The sequence below is a fragment of the Poecile atricapillus genome, chromosome 14 (genome assembly GCF_030490865.1).
Source record: "Poecile atricapillus isolate bPoeAtr1 chromosome 14, bPoeAtr1.hap1, whole genome shotgun sequence".
Lineage (NCBI taxonomy): Eukaryota > Metazoa > Chordata > Aves > Passeriformes > Paridae > Poecile > Poecile atricapillus.
Genome location: NC_081262.1, coordinates 14041191 through 14059030, shown reverse-complemented (window position 1 = coordinate 14059030; position 17840 = coordinate 14041191). Strand labels below are relative to the sequence as shown.

Sequence of the window (17840 nt, the reverse complement as noted above, 5' to 3'; positions counted from 1 at the left end):
CGCTGTGCCTACGGGAGCACCGGGAGAGGCGGCGCGGGCAGCGGCGGCGGCGGCGCTGAGGGCAGCCCAGCGGCGGGGGCCTGGGCTGGGGGCGGTTCCGGTTCCGGTTCCGGGCGCCGCTCGGGCCGGGGGGGCCGTGCCGCCATCGCCGCGATGCCGAAAGGTGGTGGGGGCCGGGCCGGGCCGAGGGTCCCCCCGCGGGGAACGGCGGCGGGGGGACACGGGGGACAGAGAGGAGGGGGCTGAGGGGGTGCGTGGGCCGCCCCGGCCCCGGCGCGGGCAGGGCTCGTGTTCGCCCCCGGCTGTAAAGACGCCGCGGCGGCTCCGTTCTCCCCGGCCTTGCGGGAGCCTGCGGGGGTCCCTTTCCCCCTTAGGGCGGCGGGCGGCGGTCCCCGCGCTGCCCCCGCGGCTGTGTTTGGGCTCGGGGGGGGGGGTCTCGGGTTCTCTTTCCCCCTCCCGTTCTCGGCGGCTCCGGGGGTGCCTCGCCCCCTCCCCGCCCCTCAGGAGCCGGCGCGTTCCCCGCGCCCTTCACGGAGCCGGGGGCCCGTTCTGTGCTCCCCAAAGTGCCGTGGCAGCGCAGCAACTCCTGGGGGTGTCCGGACCTCCCGTGGGAGCGGGCTGGGCTCCATGTGCTCCCGCTGGAACGGGAACCGCGGCCGGTTCCCCCGGGCCGGGGTGTGGGGCTCAGGGAGCCCGGGGGAGGCGGGTACCGGGGGCTGCTGCCCGGCCCGGGGGAGCCGAGCGCAGGGGGTCCCGCCCCGGGGGGCTCAGGGGCTCCAAACGCGGCTCCTTTGATGCGGCTCCGGCAGCGCCGCGTTTTGGGTGTTCCGGAGCGGGCACCGACTTGCTCCTCGTGTGATTCAGGAGCGGGGATGAGGCACGGCCGGGCTCTCACGGCTCAGCAGGATCCACCCAGAACCTTCTCCACATGCACCATCTGCATAATTGGCTCTTGCAAACCCCGGTCACACACGTTAAAAACCAGCTCTCCTCATTCCTCTTCCCTGCAGTTTGCTCTGCTTTATTTCATCAGCATTTCCCTACCAAACTGATTCCTTGCTTAGCTTTTATTTAACTGCTTCATTTTTTGGGTCCATTTGCACAGTGATAGGAGATGGGGCTGAAGCTTTCACGTGGTTTTTGTGAAGGCAAAGAACCGTGCTGGGTTATAACCCCATTTTTCATATTTAAATACCGTGTAACTTCAGGATTTCCTGCTCTTTATTTCATTGTACAAATTTAGATGTTTGATTCAAACCTTTTGCTTTTTGGAAGAAGAAGGGGCTTTGGTCATTTTTCCCTAAGTCAGTGGGAGTTTTTGGATTGTTGGCAGAGGAGTGGATTTTGGTACTCACTCTTAATAGAAAAGGGAGCAGTGTTAACTGGCTAGTAATAAATTCTTTACAGGATTATTTCTGATTAATTTTCTTTTTTTCCCCCTAATACTTTGATTTTAAAAGAAGAGATTCCATTCTCTTCCATCTAAGTTCTTTAATTAGGCTGTTTAAAGCTGAAGACAGATGTGTTTGAATGTGGGCCTGCCTGGGCACCACTGGGCTTTGCTGCAGGTAAAATCTGCAGGTGATTCTATTTTTAAAAAAATGCTTCACAGAGGTGGAGAAGAAGTGTTATCCCTGTTTTCAAATGGGGAAACTGAGACACAGAGCGGGTCAGTGGCAGGTGTCAGACCTGCTCCCTAAATCTGATGCGAGGTTTGATCTCCCTGTGGGAGCAGAGCCCCATCCCTGCACTGTGCTGAGCTCCCAGGGGCTCCATTCTTCTTTTTAGGCTTTTAATGTAAAATAATTTCTCTTTAGTTGCTTCTCCCCCTTACACCACTGTTTATTTGCAGTAATGAGCAGTTTGTGTTCCTTGGTCCTGAGCCCAGTGTGGAATTGTGGAGCAGCTGGGTGAGGAGCCTGGCCCTGGCCAGGCTGGGAGCACAGTTTGGTTATTTGGGGGTTGGTGTGTCACAGATGTCACAGTTGTTCCATTTGGGGTGATGTCATGTGCTGGGCAGTGAGGTAATGTCTCCCCAGGAGCATTCCCATGGCAGATCTGCTTCCAGAGGGTGTCAGTGTCCCCACGTGGGATGGCTGGGAACAGATAAACAAAAAACACCTGTCTGGCTGCACCAAAGCTTTGGTTCTGCTCAGGGTTTGAGAGCCCATGAGCTTCCCCAGCTGAATCCAGGGGGAATGATTTGGTCTTTGCACTTCCCCATTCATTTTGGAAAAATATCTCAGGAGTTTCTGTAAAGCTTCACAGTGGGGTTTTGGGACAGAACTAAGGCATTGTGAGAGTTTGTCTGTGCTGAGCCTGGAGAATTGGTCAGAAAATGTTGGATCTTGAGGGCTCTCGGTCCAACAGCACACAGTGAGAGAGCAGTGGCTGATCTCCCATGGATCCCACACTGTGCCAAGGAGGGAGGGGTGATCCTTCATCCTTCCCATCACTGTAAGGTGAAGTGGGGAGGATGAGAGAGATCCAGTGTTTCCTGCTCCATCCTTGGGACTTCCAAGACTCCTGCAGTGGCAGAGAGCTCTCTTGCCAGAGTTGTTTGCTTTTTGCCAGTCTTCCTCACTCAGGGCTGTGGATTGGCTCTGTCCAACTTGCTTCCCAGTTCTTTGGGCTGGAAGAACATAACCAGAGCAGTGGCTTGAAGAGGGAGCATTAATGGCTTCAGCAGTTCATTAATCAACAGAATTTGGAACTTGGGGCAGTGCCAGCCACAGTGACTCCCCTTCTTGGTTCCTAGAGTTTCTTTTAATTTTTCCTCATAAAGCAGTAGAACATGGGGGCTCCTTTTAGTACTTCTTCAGCTCCCATTGTCATTCCCAAAGCTTTTGTCCAACTTGCTTCCTATTTTCTCCTGGCACAGTGGGAGGGGTTAAAGAGCCGAGCTTGTTGGAATATTGTTTGTAACCAACAGGAATACACTGTGATTCCTCCTGTGCAGGAAACTGGGATCTGCTGTAGGACTGAGTGTCCCTTGCCAGCCTGGGAAGGGAACTGGAGAGGCCACAAGCCCTGGCAGGGAAGGGTGATATCAATAATCCCAATTCTCTGTGCATCTCACCTAAAAACCTTGGAGCGTATCACCAAGTTCAGTTGGGGGTTTTGTTATTTAGGGTCTATCAGAGGAGCTATTTTGGTTTGCCCTATCCACACCTAAAATCCAGAGAGTGCTGCAGGAGGAACAGACCTTTCTGGAGGTTACCACTAAACCATTTGTTGTTTTTAATTTTGTACAGGTAGAAAAGGAGGCCACAAAGGCCGAGCAAGGCAGTACACGAGTCCTGAGGAGATTGATGCCCAGCTCCAAGCAGAAAAGCAAAAGGCAAGGGTATGTGTTTGCTCCTTTGTGTGCTTTCTGTCCTAATTCCTGCCTTATCCAGCCTGGTTATTCACTGTTCAGGAGCAATGGCAGCTCAGCCAGGTGCTGCAGATCATTCCAGCAGTGATCACAGTATGGATCCCAAATATCTCCAGCTGGGGAAGACTCCAGGGTGTCACCCAGTCTGGTTCCTGAGGCCTGGAACGAAACCCAGGGCAGCATTTGAAGGTTAAAGGATGGGGGAGCTGGTTACACAGCAGCTCTGGAGATCTTTTCTCCCCATATTTCATCATTCAATTCTCCAGTGTCTGCTGATTTGTTCTGCAGCTTGGCTTTGGAGAACAAGGGCCACATCTTGACATGTTACTGTATGTTGAAATTTCTGTATTTGCCTCTTTCTGTTGTAGATTTATGGACCAAACTGCTTTAACTTCTTCCTGGACACATGATTTTCTTGTTTGCCTCTGACTTGTAGGGAGAGATAAGAGTTTTCTGATGTGGGGCCTCTTTTGGGTGTGTTTCTGTGCCCCAGCATTGGAGTGTAACAGCTCCCCCCACTTCCACCATGACCTGACTGCTGTTATAAAAGCCTTGGCTGCTTTTTTGGGGCTCTTACTCTCTTTATTCTCTTATCACAGCTCTGGTGGCACTCTGATATTTTTCTGTGACTTTCTGAAAGTGATGCCTCAGCCCAAATACACAATTCCAGCTGAGGCCTCACAGCACTGACCACAGGAGGATAATTACAGCCCATGTAGGAATTCCTCAGAGATGACTCTCAAGCAGTTCTGAGCCATAGTGTTGAATCCTTTTTAATGTTTTGTCCAGCTGGAACTGGAGATGATTGTTTGGTTTGCTGCTTAGCCACATATTCCAGCTTTGTGTTGCATTTCTTCTTCCAAAGTGTAACTCCTCTTGGTTAGTTTCTGATTCCACCTTCTTGGTTTCATGCCATATTTCCAAATTTTGAAACCACTTATGAGTCTCATCCTGTTTTCCAAAATAATTCCAACTCCTACCAGTGTGATGTCATTCACAAACTGTTCAAGTGTTCTCTGCTTCCATGTTGTTAATAAAAATACTGACTGGAAATGGAAGGAAAGCAGGATCCACTTGAAATGTGTCTTGTTTCACAGCAAACCAGAGAACTGCTTTTCAAGAAAGATATATTTTTTGTGATAATCCGTATCATGGTTACATCTAACACTGATTTATTAAGGAAAGCTTAAATCCCTCCCCTACAATTAGCAAAAATACTCCTCTTACTGTTCCTTGCTCATCCACTTTGCTGGTTGCTTGATGAGAGATGTTGGTAGTGTAAAACAATCTGCTCACACCCATGTTGGTTCTTCTTATGATTCAGAAATTAATTCCCAGGCTTCTGACTGGTGGAACCTGTGCTAAAAAGGCTGCAGTTCCTTGGATAATAATGTTCTGGTTGATGGTTGTCCATTTTCTTCTCTTGGTGTTTTTATTTTCCACACCCAGGATGGGATCCAGCTCTAAGCTGCATCCATGTAGTTTCCAATATATGGGGTAGTTTCCAGTCTCTGAGGTAGTAAGCACTGGAAACCCAGGGCAAAATTCTTCTGGAGAGCTTTAACTTGGGGGAAAGTAAAGTGCCAGTGGTGTCTTTTACAGTCATTTTCTTGTTAGAGCAGCAGAGTTGTTTGGAGGTGATGATGTTGCTGAGGAGGAGCTTTCATTCTGTGACAGCCAGACCCCCTTGGTGGCACAGGGCCATGTCAGGAACACCAGCGCTCAGAGCCATCTCTTATCCCTCCAAAATCTCATTTAAGGGCTGCGTTTGGGATTTTTAGTGACAGATATTTCCTCTGATTTTGTAGGAAGAGGAGGAGCAAGAAGAAGGAGGAGAAGGAGCAACAGGGGACCCTAAAAAGGAGAAGAAATCTTTAGATTCAGATGAGAGTGATGAAGATGATGAGGATTATCAGGTACTGCATTCTCAGGGCACTTAATGCATCTAATACTTGGGCTGGGGGGGAGATGCACACTCTGGATTCTGAGCAGAGCTACCTAGAGTGCATTTTTTATAGAACTACTTTCAGAAGCCAAAAATACTCACCTGACAGCATTTTGCCCTCAGAATGAAAACTTGTGAATATTTATAAATGAAATGCAAAGGCAACAAGATTTTTAAAAAGGCCAAAGGTGCCTTGATTCGTAAATGGTTTTACTGGCTAGTTGTAAAATCTTGACTTGTGCTTTTTGGGGTGCTTTGCAGTGTTTTTGGGGAGCTCTGGTACAACCAGAGCTGGGTGTGAGAGCTCCCCAACCTCCCTCTTGTTCTTGACCCGCAGCAAAAGCGCAAAGGAGTGGAGGGGTTGATAGACATAGAGAACCCCAACCGTGTCATTCAGACAACCAAAAAAGTCACTCAGCTGGACCTGGATGGACCCAAGGAGCTCTCACGACGAGAGAGGTGAGTGTTCCCTGCTGCACCCCTGGGATTTCAGCCTTGCTGCTGGCAGCAGCTTGATGCAGGGAGGTGTTTCCCCTGCTGTGTGTCAGTGTTTCGGGGAGGCCCTGAAAAGTTTGTTGCTGCCTAAAGCAGGCAATGAGCAGCAGCAAACTGGGCACACTGTGCTACAAAATGTGGTTCCTAAGAAACTTCACAGGAGTTGTCTGTCCTCTGGGAGCAGCTGTGGCTATCCTGGAGCCAGGCAGCCTGCCCTGGTGCTCTGAGAGAAAGGGATTTAGGCCATTCCTTTCCTGAATTTTTATGCTAAAAATCAGAAGAGAAATTCCATTAATCAGAGGTCACCTTGGATCCACTTTAATCTCACTGCAGGAGGTGCCCTGGTGACAGGTAGCAGTTTCCCAGATTCCAGATGTTACGGTGAAATTTTTATCTGGGCAGATAAATAACCTGAAAACCAAAGTTTAATCTTCTAGTTTCAATTAGCAATGGTGAGGTTTTGAAGGGAAGGTCTAATTTTTTTTATTTGGGAGAGATTGCTTCAGCAGAAGGATACCTTTGAAGGTAAGGCTGGGAAAAACATGTCACAGTTCTTGTGGTGCAGGGCTAATTCATTTGGCCTCCTTGTGTGTCTGTGGCCTTACTTAGCTGAAGGAAGGTAGAAGTAATATCTCACCTCACTTCTGTTCAAACTCTGCAAATAGACAGAACCTGTGCTTGAAAAGTGGTGAAGGACCCCCACTTTTGGGGTTTTTCCTGACTGGAAAGCCCCACTCTCTCTGTTCCTGTGGACTTGCCTGGATACTCTGGTGACTGGTGTGTTTCCTTTGGGCAGAGAGGAAATAGAGAAGCAAAAGGCAAAAGAAAGATACATGAAAATGCACCTAGCTGGGAAGACAGAGCAAGCCAAGGCAGACCTTGCCCGATTAGCCATCATTCGGAAGCAAAGGGAAGAAGCTGCCAGAAAGAAAGAAGAAGAAAGAAAAGGTTAGAGAGTAATTAATCATATTCTCCTACCTCTCCAAGAGGCCACACATCCTTCATCTGAGCCTGTGTGGTGTTGCTGAGTGTCAGCAAAGCCAGGCTCAGCCCCTCATAAAGTTCTTGCTTTATAAACGAGCTTGGACACTGGAGCAGGGAAAGAGAGAGAAGGGAATGGCCCTTCCTATCCATCTTGCTCCCTGCCTCCCAGGCAATGCTGGCTCCAGTCTGGGGTTTAGCAGGCTCCTTGTGCTGGGTGATTTATCTGCTTTGCCTGTGGGGATCTGAACTGCACAGGAGTTCACAGCACTCCTTCCCTTCCTGGCCTTTCCCTGGGAGGTTTGAACATGGCTTCTTGGTGGCTTCCACAGAGAAGTCTGGGCATCAGGGTGGTTTGTGGACACCTGGAGAAGGCCAGGGATAGAAGGGAACACACAAGAGGATCTGTAGCTGCTACCTCTGAGAAATTGGTGGGAAGGGTGGGATTTTTTTCCTTTACCCAGCTGGCAGGATCCTGATCCCTGGGGCTGCCAATCCATCCCCAGTCCCTGATCTGCACCATGAAATGATGAAACTCTGTTGTTTTCCTCCCCAGCAAAAGACGAAGCGGCCATGGCAGGTAAAAGACTGCAGTCACTATCCCTTAACAAGTAAGCACAGGCCATACAAGAGGAGGAAACACCAGGGAACTGTGCCTGGTCCTGCTGGGAGCTCTGCTGTGTCGCCTTCCATCGATGCCACGCAGGGCATCCTGCAGCACTGACCTCACCTCCACCTCCAAGAGACACTGACGATGTGTTTGTCCTCATCCTGGCACAGATTTCCATTTGGGGTTAGGGGCAGCTGCTCTCTGCAGTGCAGAGCTGTGCTGGACAGCAATTCCCTGTAACAGTTTGGAAACATGAATGTTTTTGCTGTTTTTAGGATCAAGAACTCGTAGACGGTGGGAGGGGGGCAGGGTGGGAGGGGAGGTGCTTCAAATACTAGATTGCAAGAAATAGAATGTGGGGTCGTTTTGGGGTGGGGCATGGGGTGGGGAACCGACTTGGTATGAAAACCCAAAGGATAATGTATCTGAGGAATCCAGTTGGCAAAGAGCCCATCAAATTTTGCTGCAGGGTGTTGCAGTATAAGCTGGGAGCCTGACTTCATGGACATCTGGAGTGCCGTTCCTTCCCAGATTCATCCCTCCTTTCCTGCAGCCAGTCTCCCCTTTTCCCTCCTCTTCATTTTCTTTTTCTCCTCCTTACTAGGGATAGTGCCAGTTTTTAACCACATCATCCTTTGTTTAAAGGAGAAAAACAAACAAAATTTATTGTGTCAGATCCAGATGGAAAAAAAACCGCAACGAAAAGCAAAAAAAAAAAACAAAAAACAGAAAACTTGATCAAGTTTTAAAACCACCAAGAGAACTTGTATATTTGGCTGATTAAACTGTAAGTTATCAGAGCTGCTGTGGCCTCGTGTGTATGAAGGGCACAGATGGGGGGTCCTGGGGGAGTCACAGCTGCAGTTGGGGGCTGCTGGTTGTGGTGTGGAGTTTGGCTCTGGGTTCAGAAGCTCCATCAGCACACACAGCCTGGAGGGAAAAATCTTTCCCTGCTGATTCTGATGGATGTCTTGCACAATCTGTTTACCACAGTGGAGGAAACAATTACCCTCAGGCCACTGTCTGGTCTAGTCCCCTGTCAGAAGGGCAGTCACCGAACTGTCACCTCCTCTCAGATGTGTCTGGAGGGGAGATGCTCCAGCCTGCTGTGCCCCAGGGGTCTGGGAGTCCTGCTGCCAGCCTGTTCAGGGACACCAGTGATTCCCAGACTCATTTCCCAAAGCCTGGAGGAGCCCCAGGGCTTAGAGCACTGGAAGTCACTGGGAGAGGGATTGCAGCTGTGGGCATGGAGGGTGACAAATGGGATTTGTTCCGTGTCACCCTGGCCATGCAGGGACTTGGGCACAAGGGTGTGACATAGGACAGTGCCCCAGGGAATGTCACTGTGAGCTGGTGGCCCAAACCACAGCTCTGACCAAGCCAAGATTTGGGATAGGGAATATCCTCAGGGAGCTGTGGAAGATGAGCAAGTGCTGCCAGGAGCGGTGCCTGTGCTGTCAGCTCCCAGAGGGAGGAGCTGATATGGTGGGGACAGCCTGACATGGGAAGTTTGGGTGATCCTTGGAGCACAGGGAGGTGGATGGGGCAGGACAGAGGGAGCTTTTGGGCTGATGCCTGGGACAGAGCAGGGTTAGAGCCACAGGGGGAGAGGGTTGACGCTTGTGGAAACGGGTGGAAAAACTTCCAAGTAACACCTCCCACTGGCAGGGCTGGAGCAGAACTCAAATGTCACTGTCCCTCTGCCAGCCAGTGCTCCCTCCCCAACCCGTGGGCGGTGTTGGGACTGATCTCCTGAGCTAAGAGGCTGGAAAGGCACAGGATTAGTTGGGCAGCCCAAGGTCTCTGAGTTGGCTCCAGGTTTGGGAATTGCCCACCTGGCAGGACTTTGCCAGGGAAACTCAGAGAACGGGAAACCTGTGCTCCCTGGCTGCCTCCATCCTCTCCCCTCCCTTTCCTCTAACACCAGTCCTGTTTTGAAATGGTGCTGAAACAGGGAATGGAAAAGTGACATTCCCCTTATCCCCACAATCCCAATTTGCCCTCAGCAGTAGTGGCAGAAAGTGGTGAAATGTGGCACAGCACTGTGATCTGTCCTGAGCTCACCTGTGTTTGCACTGAACTTGTTCTAAAAAAGTGAAAAAAAAAAAAAAAAAAAAAAGCATTTTGATTTATCCAGGAAAATCCTTTATTTGCTGTTTCTCCAAGCAATGTATGACCAGCATCGGGAAGGATGGTAACAAAAATAGTAAGAAAAATGGTTTTCTTTGTCTGGAAACAGCCACCGGGGCTGGCTGGCAGCAGGGACAGGCACTGGTGGCATCGTGGCACGGGGGGGTGGCAGAGGGCAGCAGGCAGGGGGCACAGCAGGGGCTGCAAGCCAGGATGCCCTTCCTGGAGGGCTCCTTCATTTGATCTTGAGATCCTTCAGCGCCGACTCCAGGCTCTGAAATGAAACAGGAGGGTGTTCATCAGCTCCTTGCTTCCCAAAGAAACTGGAGGTGGCTGGGGAGCTGAAAGGGGGGAACAGGGAGGGAAGATGGTTCAACACTGGGTACTCTCAGCCCTGGGGATCCACAGGGATTCCTTACCTTGACATCCCAGATGCTCATGCCACCATCCATCCCTGTGGTGCAGAACTGGGAGCACTTGTCCTTCCCACCTGTCAGCACTGAGATCTGGCTGGGGGTACAGAGAGGGAGCAGGAATCAGCCCCAGTGCTGAGCCCTTGGAGCTGCCTGGTAGTCAGGGGTGGGAGAGGGGCTGGAGCTCTTCATCTCCCCCACCAGTGCAGGCAGGCACTGGGCAGACAGGGATGCTTGGGGACTGCTCCAGGACTGTCCCAGCTTTTGGGACTAGACCTCTCCATCTCCCCTTCCCACATGCAAGGATGCTCTGGGGATCACCAGGGATGCTTGGGAATACCCTGGGAAACTCAGGGATACCCAGGACTGCCACAGCTCCCGGTGCTGGATCCTCAGTCTCCCCCTCCCACTTGCAGGGATGCTCAGGGACATTCTGGGGATATCCAAGGATGCTCCAGGGCTGTCCCAGCTCCTGGACTTGACAGCAGCACACCCAGGGGATGCTCAGGGATCATCTACCCCAAGCCTGTCCCTCCCCACCCTTGCCCCAGCCCACACCTGATGCTGTTCTTGTGCAGGGTGTCCAGGGTGGCGTTGGCCGTGTCTGAGCTCGCTTTCTTGTCCAGGTTCTGGAAGCGCTCGCGGGCGGTGAGGCCGCGCTGGGAGCTCTGCTTGGGGACATCCAGCTTCCCCCCAAAGGTCAGGGCACCCTGGCTCTCCTCGTAGGTGAACAGCATCGGGCAGCAGTCGTGGCCCTGGGGAACAAACCTGCCCTGCTCAGCGCCCTCCGGCCGGCCCCTGCCACAGCACCCACCCCGTGCCCCCGCCCGCACTCACCGCGGCCACCAGGCTGTTCTCGGTGATGAAGGTGACAGCGAGCAGGGGCAGGGTCTCAGTGCACAGGGAGGCAACACTGCAAGGTGTGAACAACGAGCTGAGCTTCAGCCTCAGTGCTGAGACCGGCACAGCTCAGCACACGGGTGGAACCCACGAGGGGAGACACCACCTCCTCCACCCGTGGTGATCTGGGGATGTTCCAGGGGTGTCCCAGGTCCTGGAGCTGAGGTCCAGGTCCTCTATGTCCCACACCCATGTACAGGGATGCTCAGGGGATACCCAGGGATGCTCAGAGATACCCAGAGATGCTCAGGGATACCCAGATGCTCAGAGATACCCAGGGATGCTCCAGGGTTAACCCAGCTCCTGAGGCTGAACCCTTCCATTTCCCCCACCCATGTGCAGGGACACTCTGGGACTGCTCTTGGCCCAATCCAACCCAGATACCTCCATCCCCGTGTTGGTTTGGGGGTCAACCCCTGCTGCCACCCCCAGCACAGCCTCCCCCAGTCCCCCTGAGCCCCCTCCTGTCCCCAGCCCTGCTTACGCCATCTTCTTGCCAGCGTCAGCGAGGCACAGGGTGCTGTCGTGGCTCACCCAGGCCACGCGGGAGCCGCTGGCCGAGAAGCAGATGCTGTGCACCCACCCACAGCTGCTGCTCGACTCGAACATCAGCTCCCCAAAGGGCATCTTGGAGCCCCAGGGCGTGGGGCTGGGCCTCTCCTCCACCTCCTTGATGTAGGCTGAGAAGATCCTGGGAGAGGGAGGGAAAGCCTTGCCGTGTGACCCTGGATACAGGACCTGTGCCACCTTTATCCCTGCCCCTTGCCTCAGTTGAGTGACTCAGTTTCCCTGGCAGAGCCTGCGGGGTTCCCCCCCTACCTCCCATGGCTGCTGTATCCCTGGGATGGTCCCCAGACCTTCCTGCATCTCCCGTGCTCCATTCCCTGCTCCAAACAGCACCTGTGGCTAAGCCTGCCCCCAACCCATCCCTGGGGATGCCCCTGCATCAGGCCCCCCCCCGTGACCCAACCCCTGCTCCTCACCTGCACTTGAAGTCACAGGAGCCAGCGGCCAGGAGGACGTTGTTGGGGTGCCAGTCGAGGCTGAGCACCGTCGAGCGGATCGGCTTCTTGATGTGCTTGCAAACCCACCTGTGTGGAGAGGGTGTGGCAGCAGAGGGGCAGCATCACCATCCCCACAGCCCCCCTGGGATTTTGGGGACCTGGCTGATGTTGGTCAGGGCTCCAAGCACCCCAGGAGCTGCCCTGAGCCACCATCCTGCAGTAGCAGCTTGGGCATGGGGAGTCCACAACGCAATTTTCCCATCTGTCTCCAGCTCCTCCAGTCTCTTGTTTCCCAATCCATCATCCATCCATCCATCCATCCATCCATCCATCCATCCATCCATCCATCCATCCCCCCTCTTTTTCCCACCAGGGCCGTGCCAGATCCTCACCAGTCGTTCTCCTGCTCGAAGTAGCAGATGGAGATGAGGCGGGAGCCGCTGCCCACAGCGAACTTGTTCTCCTTGGGGGACCACTTGACGCAGCGGGCGGCGCGGTTGATGCGCAGGATGACCAGGGTGGGCTTCCAGACGTTGCCCTTGAGGGTCCACACGTAGGCGTTGCGGTCGGTCCCGCACGTCACCAGCCGGTTGCTCTCAGGGGCCCAGTCGATGCCTGGAAGGCAGAGAAGGATGATGGTGGCCCAGGGAGCCACAGGAATGGGAATGGGGAGGTGGCACTCAGGGCTGGGGGATGTCTGAAGGCGTGGTTGTTCTGGGTGGTCTCTGCTCCACAGTTCCTCTTTGCCCCACAGCATCCCTTCCCATCCCTCCCACCTCAAAGCATTCCATGTCAACCCATCCCGCCCCATCTCTCATCCATCTCATTCCACCCCACCCCTTCCCATTCCTTCCACACTGTTCCATTCCATCTCTCCTGTATCTCCACCATCCATCCATCCATCCATCCATCCATCCATCCATCCATCCATCCATCCCTCATTCCACCCTACCCCATCTCTTCCCTTCCCATCCATCCCACATCATCCCAGTCCATCTCACCCCATTTCTCCCATCCATCCATGTCCCTTTCAATCCCTCCCTCCTTCCTTCCCTCCACCTCATCCCTGTCCATCTCTTCCATCCCATCCATCCCCACCCCTGGCTGCCTTCAGCTGGACACAGCCTGCTCCATTCTCCTCCATCCCTGCACAATCCCCATCCACTGGGTGCCAGTGCCACCAGCAGGGCTGGGAGCAGCTCTGGGACAGGCCCAGCCACCACCCCTGTCCCTGTCCCCTGTGCCAGCCAGGACTCACCTGTCACCTGCCCATTGTGCTCCTTCAGCTCGTGGATTTTGCTCCACTTGGCCCCATCCTTGCGGTAGATGTGAACCTCGTGGTTGTTGGGGCACAGGGCGATCTCTGGGGGTGACAGTGACCGGGACAAAGCCCTCCCCTGGGTCACAGGCTCTTCAGGGCCAACCAGCACCCACCCACCCACCCCCTCCCGGGTTCCAGCCCTAGTCCTGCACTGCCCTGGTGCTGCAAATTGTCCCTATGGGAAGGGAGAAGCCTGCACCCCACAGCCCAGTGTCCTCCCTTCCCTCGAGCGTGGTCCCGAGGGGCTGCTGGGATGAGAGAGGACAGGATGGGATGGAACAGGACGGCTGCGGATGCACAGCTCCCAAATCCAGCCCCATCCCGCCCCGCCTGCCCGGCGCTCCGGCCGCAGCAGAGAAAGCCCTTTTTGTTCTCCAGCATCCCCCGGGCCTCGGTCGGGAAATGCCATCGGCCGTGAATCACCCGGCTCTGCTCCGTGTCCCCTGCCGGTGCCTCGGGGCCGGACGCTGTGCTGGGACCCCTGTGCCAGGCTCTGTCCCGGCAGCGGGGCCGGGGGACACGGGGGGATGTGCTGTCCCAGCCCCCACATCTGCCCAGGGCAGGATCTGCTTCCCCAAACCCAGCCCAGCTCTGTCCCGGAGCAGCGCCCACCACGGGGAGGTTTAGCCGGGACAGTGCCTGGGGATGTCCTTGGGAATTTCGGGGTGTCCCAGGAGTACTCACGGGTGCGGTCCTTGTTCCAGGCGTGGCAGCTGATGGGCTCCAGCAGGAAGCTGTGGTAGGCCATGGCTCACGGGCTGGGGACAGGGAGAGACCCCCAGGCTGTCAGGACACGCTGCTGCAGCCACAGGGACAAGATCCCAGCCCCACTGAATGATCCTTCCCTCTGGGATCAGTCCTGTTCACATCTCTCCTCTGCTGGGGAGAGGGTTTTCCTGAGGATCTCCAAGCTCAGAAACTGTTCATTTCAGGAACTTCTAAACCCTGCTGTCATCCTGCTCCAGCTGGCTGGAACTTGCTGGGCAGGAGCTGGCTGGGCACGCAGGGACCCTGATGCCAGCAGCCCCATGTGCTCCCCTGGGGTCCCTCCACGGGCAGCATCTCCTCTCTCCACCCCAACAGGGCCAGATCCACTCACTCCTTCCACGCCTCTCGCTTAGGAAGAGCCAAAGCCCCATGGAGGCACTTCCATCCCATCAGTGCTCAGCTCTCAGGACTAATCCCTTCTCCTGGCTGAACTCCCACCGTTCCTGCTGGTCCCAGCTGTCATGGGGTGGAGCAGTTTGTCCCAAAGGCCCCTCCATGTGCCACGGGACCGGGAAGGGCTCCGAGCAGCCCCTTGGCCATCCAGGGAAACACCTCTCCAGGGTGTGGCAGACGGGAATTACTCACAGCCTGCTCTCGGCTATTTTGGGAACTCCCTGAACACGTCCCGTTTTCTTTGGCAGCTAAAAACGTTACAGGGGAAGGAAAAAAAAAAGTCCTTCTTAGCCAAGCTCCATCCCTGGGCTGGGGAAAAGAAAATCTGAGGAACTCCATCACCTGCATGTGAAGAAATTCCAGTGCTGATGCAGGGTAGGAACCCTGCTTCACACACCCCCTGGCCAAGGACATGGGCATGGATGAGGAGGCAGCTGCCCCATCCACCCCAACCCTGGGATGCAGCACAGGGTGTCCCAAGGAGGGTACAAAGCTGCTGCCACCACGAGGGATGGACAAATTCATCAGCAACAGGGACACTGCTGTTGGAATTGCAAGAGATCAGGAGAGGAAAAATGTGTGGAAAAGGGATTTGGCTGAAACGGGCACCCGGCTGAAAGGGCTCCCGGGACAAGGGATGGGAGGCAGGGCCCTCCGAGGAGCTTCCTGGCTTCGACACTAAGAAAACAGCAATACTTTTTCTTTTTCCAGGTGGTTTGTGAGCTCAGGGGCATAAACCCTCCTTCCTGGGGTCCCTGCTGCTCCCATGCTGGGTGCCACTCCGAGGGGATGAGTTCAGCTCCTGTGCCAGGGATGGAAACCTTTGCCAGACAGGGGAAGGAGCGAGGGCTGCGAGGGCCTTGGCGGCTCCCTGCAGCGGGTGGTGTTTTATTTCCCCCACAGCCCCTTTCCAGCCAGTTCCCCGCTGGTGCCCCGCTGGCTGAGTCCTGCTCCCTCCCTGGAGTGACCCACGGGGGCTCGGCAGCCCCTTCCCCAGCTGGGGAGAGCATCAGAGGAGCTGTGGTTACATCCCCCCACAACACAGCGGCTCTTAAGCGAGGAAAATGGGAATTTTCCGAAGGCCAGACAGGGCGGGATTGGGAGCTGGAACAGCTCCGTTATCTCCCCGGCCAGTCCAAGCAGTTCGGAAACATCCTCGGAGGAGATAACCAAACCTTGGCAGAGCCGAGTGCCGGGGGCTCCTCCCAGTCCCGGGAGGAAGCCACACACCAGAGGAGATGGAGTTTGGGTTTTCACGAGCCTGGCGGGGTGGCGGGAGGAGGGTTTGAACCCAATGAGGATCCTGCTCGGAGCTGGGACCCCCTGAAACTCTCCCCGGACACTGTGGTGGGCCCCTGCACCACCAAGACCCCAATAAGGACCCCCGGGAGCCCCTCTGCTCCCTGCGGAAGGTGTCACCCCCCGTGCTCCTGCCAGCCAGGCTGGGGACACCCGTGCTCAGCCCCCAGTGTTGGTGGGGGGCACCCCATGAGCCAGCCTGGCCCTGAGGGGACATCCCTGTCCCAGAGCAGACGGAGGGCGGCTCTGACCCTCCTCTTCCTCGCACCGGGCAAAGCGGGAGGCAGCTGATTCCCGAGCAGGAGAGGACAGATGGCGACAGCTCTGCCTCTGCCGGCACCAGCCCCGACGGGACCCCCACAGGAGGACTCTTATCACAACCCCCCCCCACCCAGAGCTGCCAGAGCGCCGGCAACAGAAAAAGAAACCTCAAACTTGCTGACAAAGCTGGGAGAAACCCCCAAAACATCAGAAACGCAGCGACAGCGAAACTCGCAGGGGGCAAGGGGCTGCCTGCACCCCCCTGAGCCCAGCCCGGGGGGACCCCCCGAACCCTCGAGCAGGGTGTGAGCGCCAGGAGCGGGGACAGCCACAGCCCCACGGGACAGCCCCAGGTCCTGGCGGGGTGGCAGAGCTGCCTGTCCGTCCTTACCTTGCTCGGTTCCTGGGCGGCGGGGCTCGTTCATGGACTCTGGGCAGTCGACACGAACGGAGCCCGGAGCGAGCGGCTGGAGCCGTGCCTGCCCCGCCGAGGCAGCCCGACTTCCCTTTTCCTCTCCGAGAAATGCAACCACTTCCTTACGTGGGCGTTGGGGGAGCGCAGAGCAGCTCTGCGGCCGCCCTGCCCCTGTGCCTGCGGGCCGGGCTCTCCAGCACCGCCGCACGTGGTGCCCCCGACCCCGGGATGCTCCCGGCCCCCGGGATGCTCCCGGCCCCCGGGATGCTCCCGGCCCCCGGGATGCTCCCGGCCCCCGGGATGCTCCCGGCCCCCGGGATGCTCCCGGCCCCCGGGATGCTCCCGGCCCCCGGGATGCTCCCGGCCCCCGGGATGCTCCCGGCCGCTCGGTGGGACGTGGGCAGCTCGCCCTGGCTGCTCCAGGGAAGGATACAGCCAGGAGAAGAGAAGGGAAGGATCCCCGCCGTCCCCCTGTGGCAGTGGGAGTGTTGTTCACCCCCGGCCCCCGATGCGTTCCGGAGGGATGGGGACTCCCCGGCGCCTGTGCTGGCCCCCACCGGGGAACAGCCGTGCCGGGAGGTACCCGGGCCGAGACGCCCGTCATCATCGCCTCCCACGGCCGGGGAGATCCGCAGGACTCCACGGAACCTTGATCCGGCCGCCCTCGGCAGCAGCTGCTGCTCGTTCCTGCATCCCACAGAGCCCAGTGGGACCCAGTCCCAGGCTGGCTGCGGTCACCATGCCTGTATCCCCACGCACCAGACATCCAGCCCTCTGCTTTTATCACCTCCTGCTTCAGTGCAACTGATTTTTATCCCATTCCTGCCTGGATGCACTCACCCCTTCCCTCCCGAGCATGGGGATGCACCCACTCACCCCATCCCTCTCTGAGTGATGTCGCAGCACGCTGGGGTCCTGGCTAGGGAGGGCAGGATCTCTTCTCAGCTGCAGGATTTAGGTACAATAACGTGGAATTCAGGGATACAATAATCTGGCATCGGCTGAGCTGCAGAATCGATGGCCAAGTGAGGGGTCAGCTGTAGGTAAAAGGGGGGCACAGAGCGGGCACTCGCTCCTGATCCTCATCCATAGCTGGGTTTCAGTTCATGCATGTTGCCATGATCCCTGCAGACACGGGGAGATCCTGGGATGGCTCCCAGGCAGGGATGGGAATGAACTGTGGGTCAATTTTAACTTCTGCAGGAGGATTTGGGGTATGTTACTAAGGGAAGGGAGAGGACAGCGTGGCCCCTGTTCCTTGCTGCCATCCCCTCTCCTCACTGCTCCCATCTCCAGGCTGCTCCTGCTTGAGCTGTGAGCTGCCTCCACTGCTTCTGAACACTGCTTGGGGCTCTCCAAGGCCCAATAGCCCATGGGGGGAACTGTGGAAGTCAGGGATGGAGGCTCAGCCCTGCTGGGCCTCTGCCAGACCCAGTTCATGTTTGCCCAAACCCTTTACCTGCTTTTTCTTCCGTTTCTAAAGTGGGAAGATCCTCCTGCCCCCACAGCACGTCACATCCTCGAAAAGC

General features: G+C 55.9%; 2 protein-coding genes across 3 annotated transcripts; one reads left to right on the top strand and one right to left on the bottom strand.

Moving 5' to 3' along the window:
- The first annotated feature begins 17 nt into the window (after nucleotides 1–17).
- Nucleotides 18–8207, top strand: PDAP1 (PDGFA associated protein 1). Its single transcript, XM_058849511.1, has 6 exons — nucleotides 18–163; nucleotides 3255–3346; nucleotides 5185–5292; nucleotides 5659–5780; nucleotides 6613–6764; nucleotides 7354–8207. The coding sequence occupies exons 1-6, from the start codon at nucleotides 154–156 to the stop codon at nucleotides 7410–7412; spliced, it is 543 nt and encodes a 180-aa protein (XP_058705494.1). The 5' UTR covers nucleotides 18–153; the 3' UTR covers nucleotides 7413–8207.
- A 1306-nt stretch (nucleotides 8208–9513) lies between these two features.
- Nucleotides 9514–16444, bottom strand: ARPC1B (actin related protein 2/3 complex subunit 1B). Of its 2 annotated transcripts, none has more exons than XM_058849508.1 (10): nucleotides 16288–16444; nucleotides 13860–13933; nucleotides 13113–13217; nucleotides 12247–12469; nucleotides 11834–11941; nucleotides 11335–11541; nucleotides 10788–10863; nucleotides 10509–10705; nucleotides 9957–10047; nucleotides 9514–9811 (listed from the first exon to the last, which is right to left on the bottom strand). In XM_058849508.1, the coding sequence occupies exons 2-10, from the start codon at nucleotides 13921–13923 to the stop codon at nucleotides 9773–9775; spliced, it is 1110 nt and encodes a 369-aa protein (XP_058705491.1). In that variant the 5' UTR covers nucleotides 13924–13933; nucleotides 16288–16444; the 3' UTR covers nucleotides 9514–9772. The 2 variants fall into 2 exon arrangements, with proteins under 2 accessions (XP_058705491.1, XP_058705493.1); XM_058849510.1 differs by having other exon boundaries at nucleotides 13860–14051; nucleotides 16288–16429.
- Between the last annotated feature and the right edge of the window lie 1396 nt (nucleotides 16445–17840).

Coding starts and splice junctions, on each gene's coding strand:
- PDAP1 (XM_058849511.1), top strand. Junction 3,347..5,184: donor CAGAAAAGCAAAAGGCAAGG/GTATGTGTTTGC, acceptor CTGATTTTGTAG/GAAGAGGAGGAGCAAGAAGA. Junction 5,293..5,658: donor AAGATGATGAGGATTATCAG/GTACTGCATTCT, acceptor CTTGACCCGCAG/CAAAAGCGCAAAGGAGTGGA.
- ARPC1B (XM_058849508.1), bottom strand. CDS start 13,923: ATGGCCTACCACAGCTTCCTGCTGGAGCCCATCAGCTGCCACGCCTGG. Junction 12,470..13,112: donor GCACAATGGGCAGGTGACAG/GTGAGTCCTGGC, acceptor TCTGCCTTCCAG/GCATCGACTGGGCCCCTGAG. Junction 10,706..10,787: donor AGAACAGCCTGGTGGCCGCG/GTGAGTGCGGGC, acceptor TTTGTTCCCCAG/GGCCACGACTGCTGCCCGAT.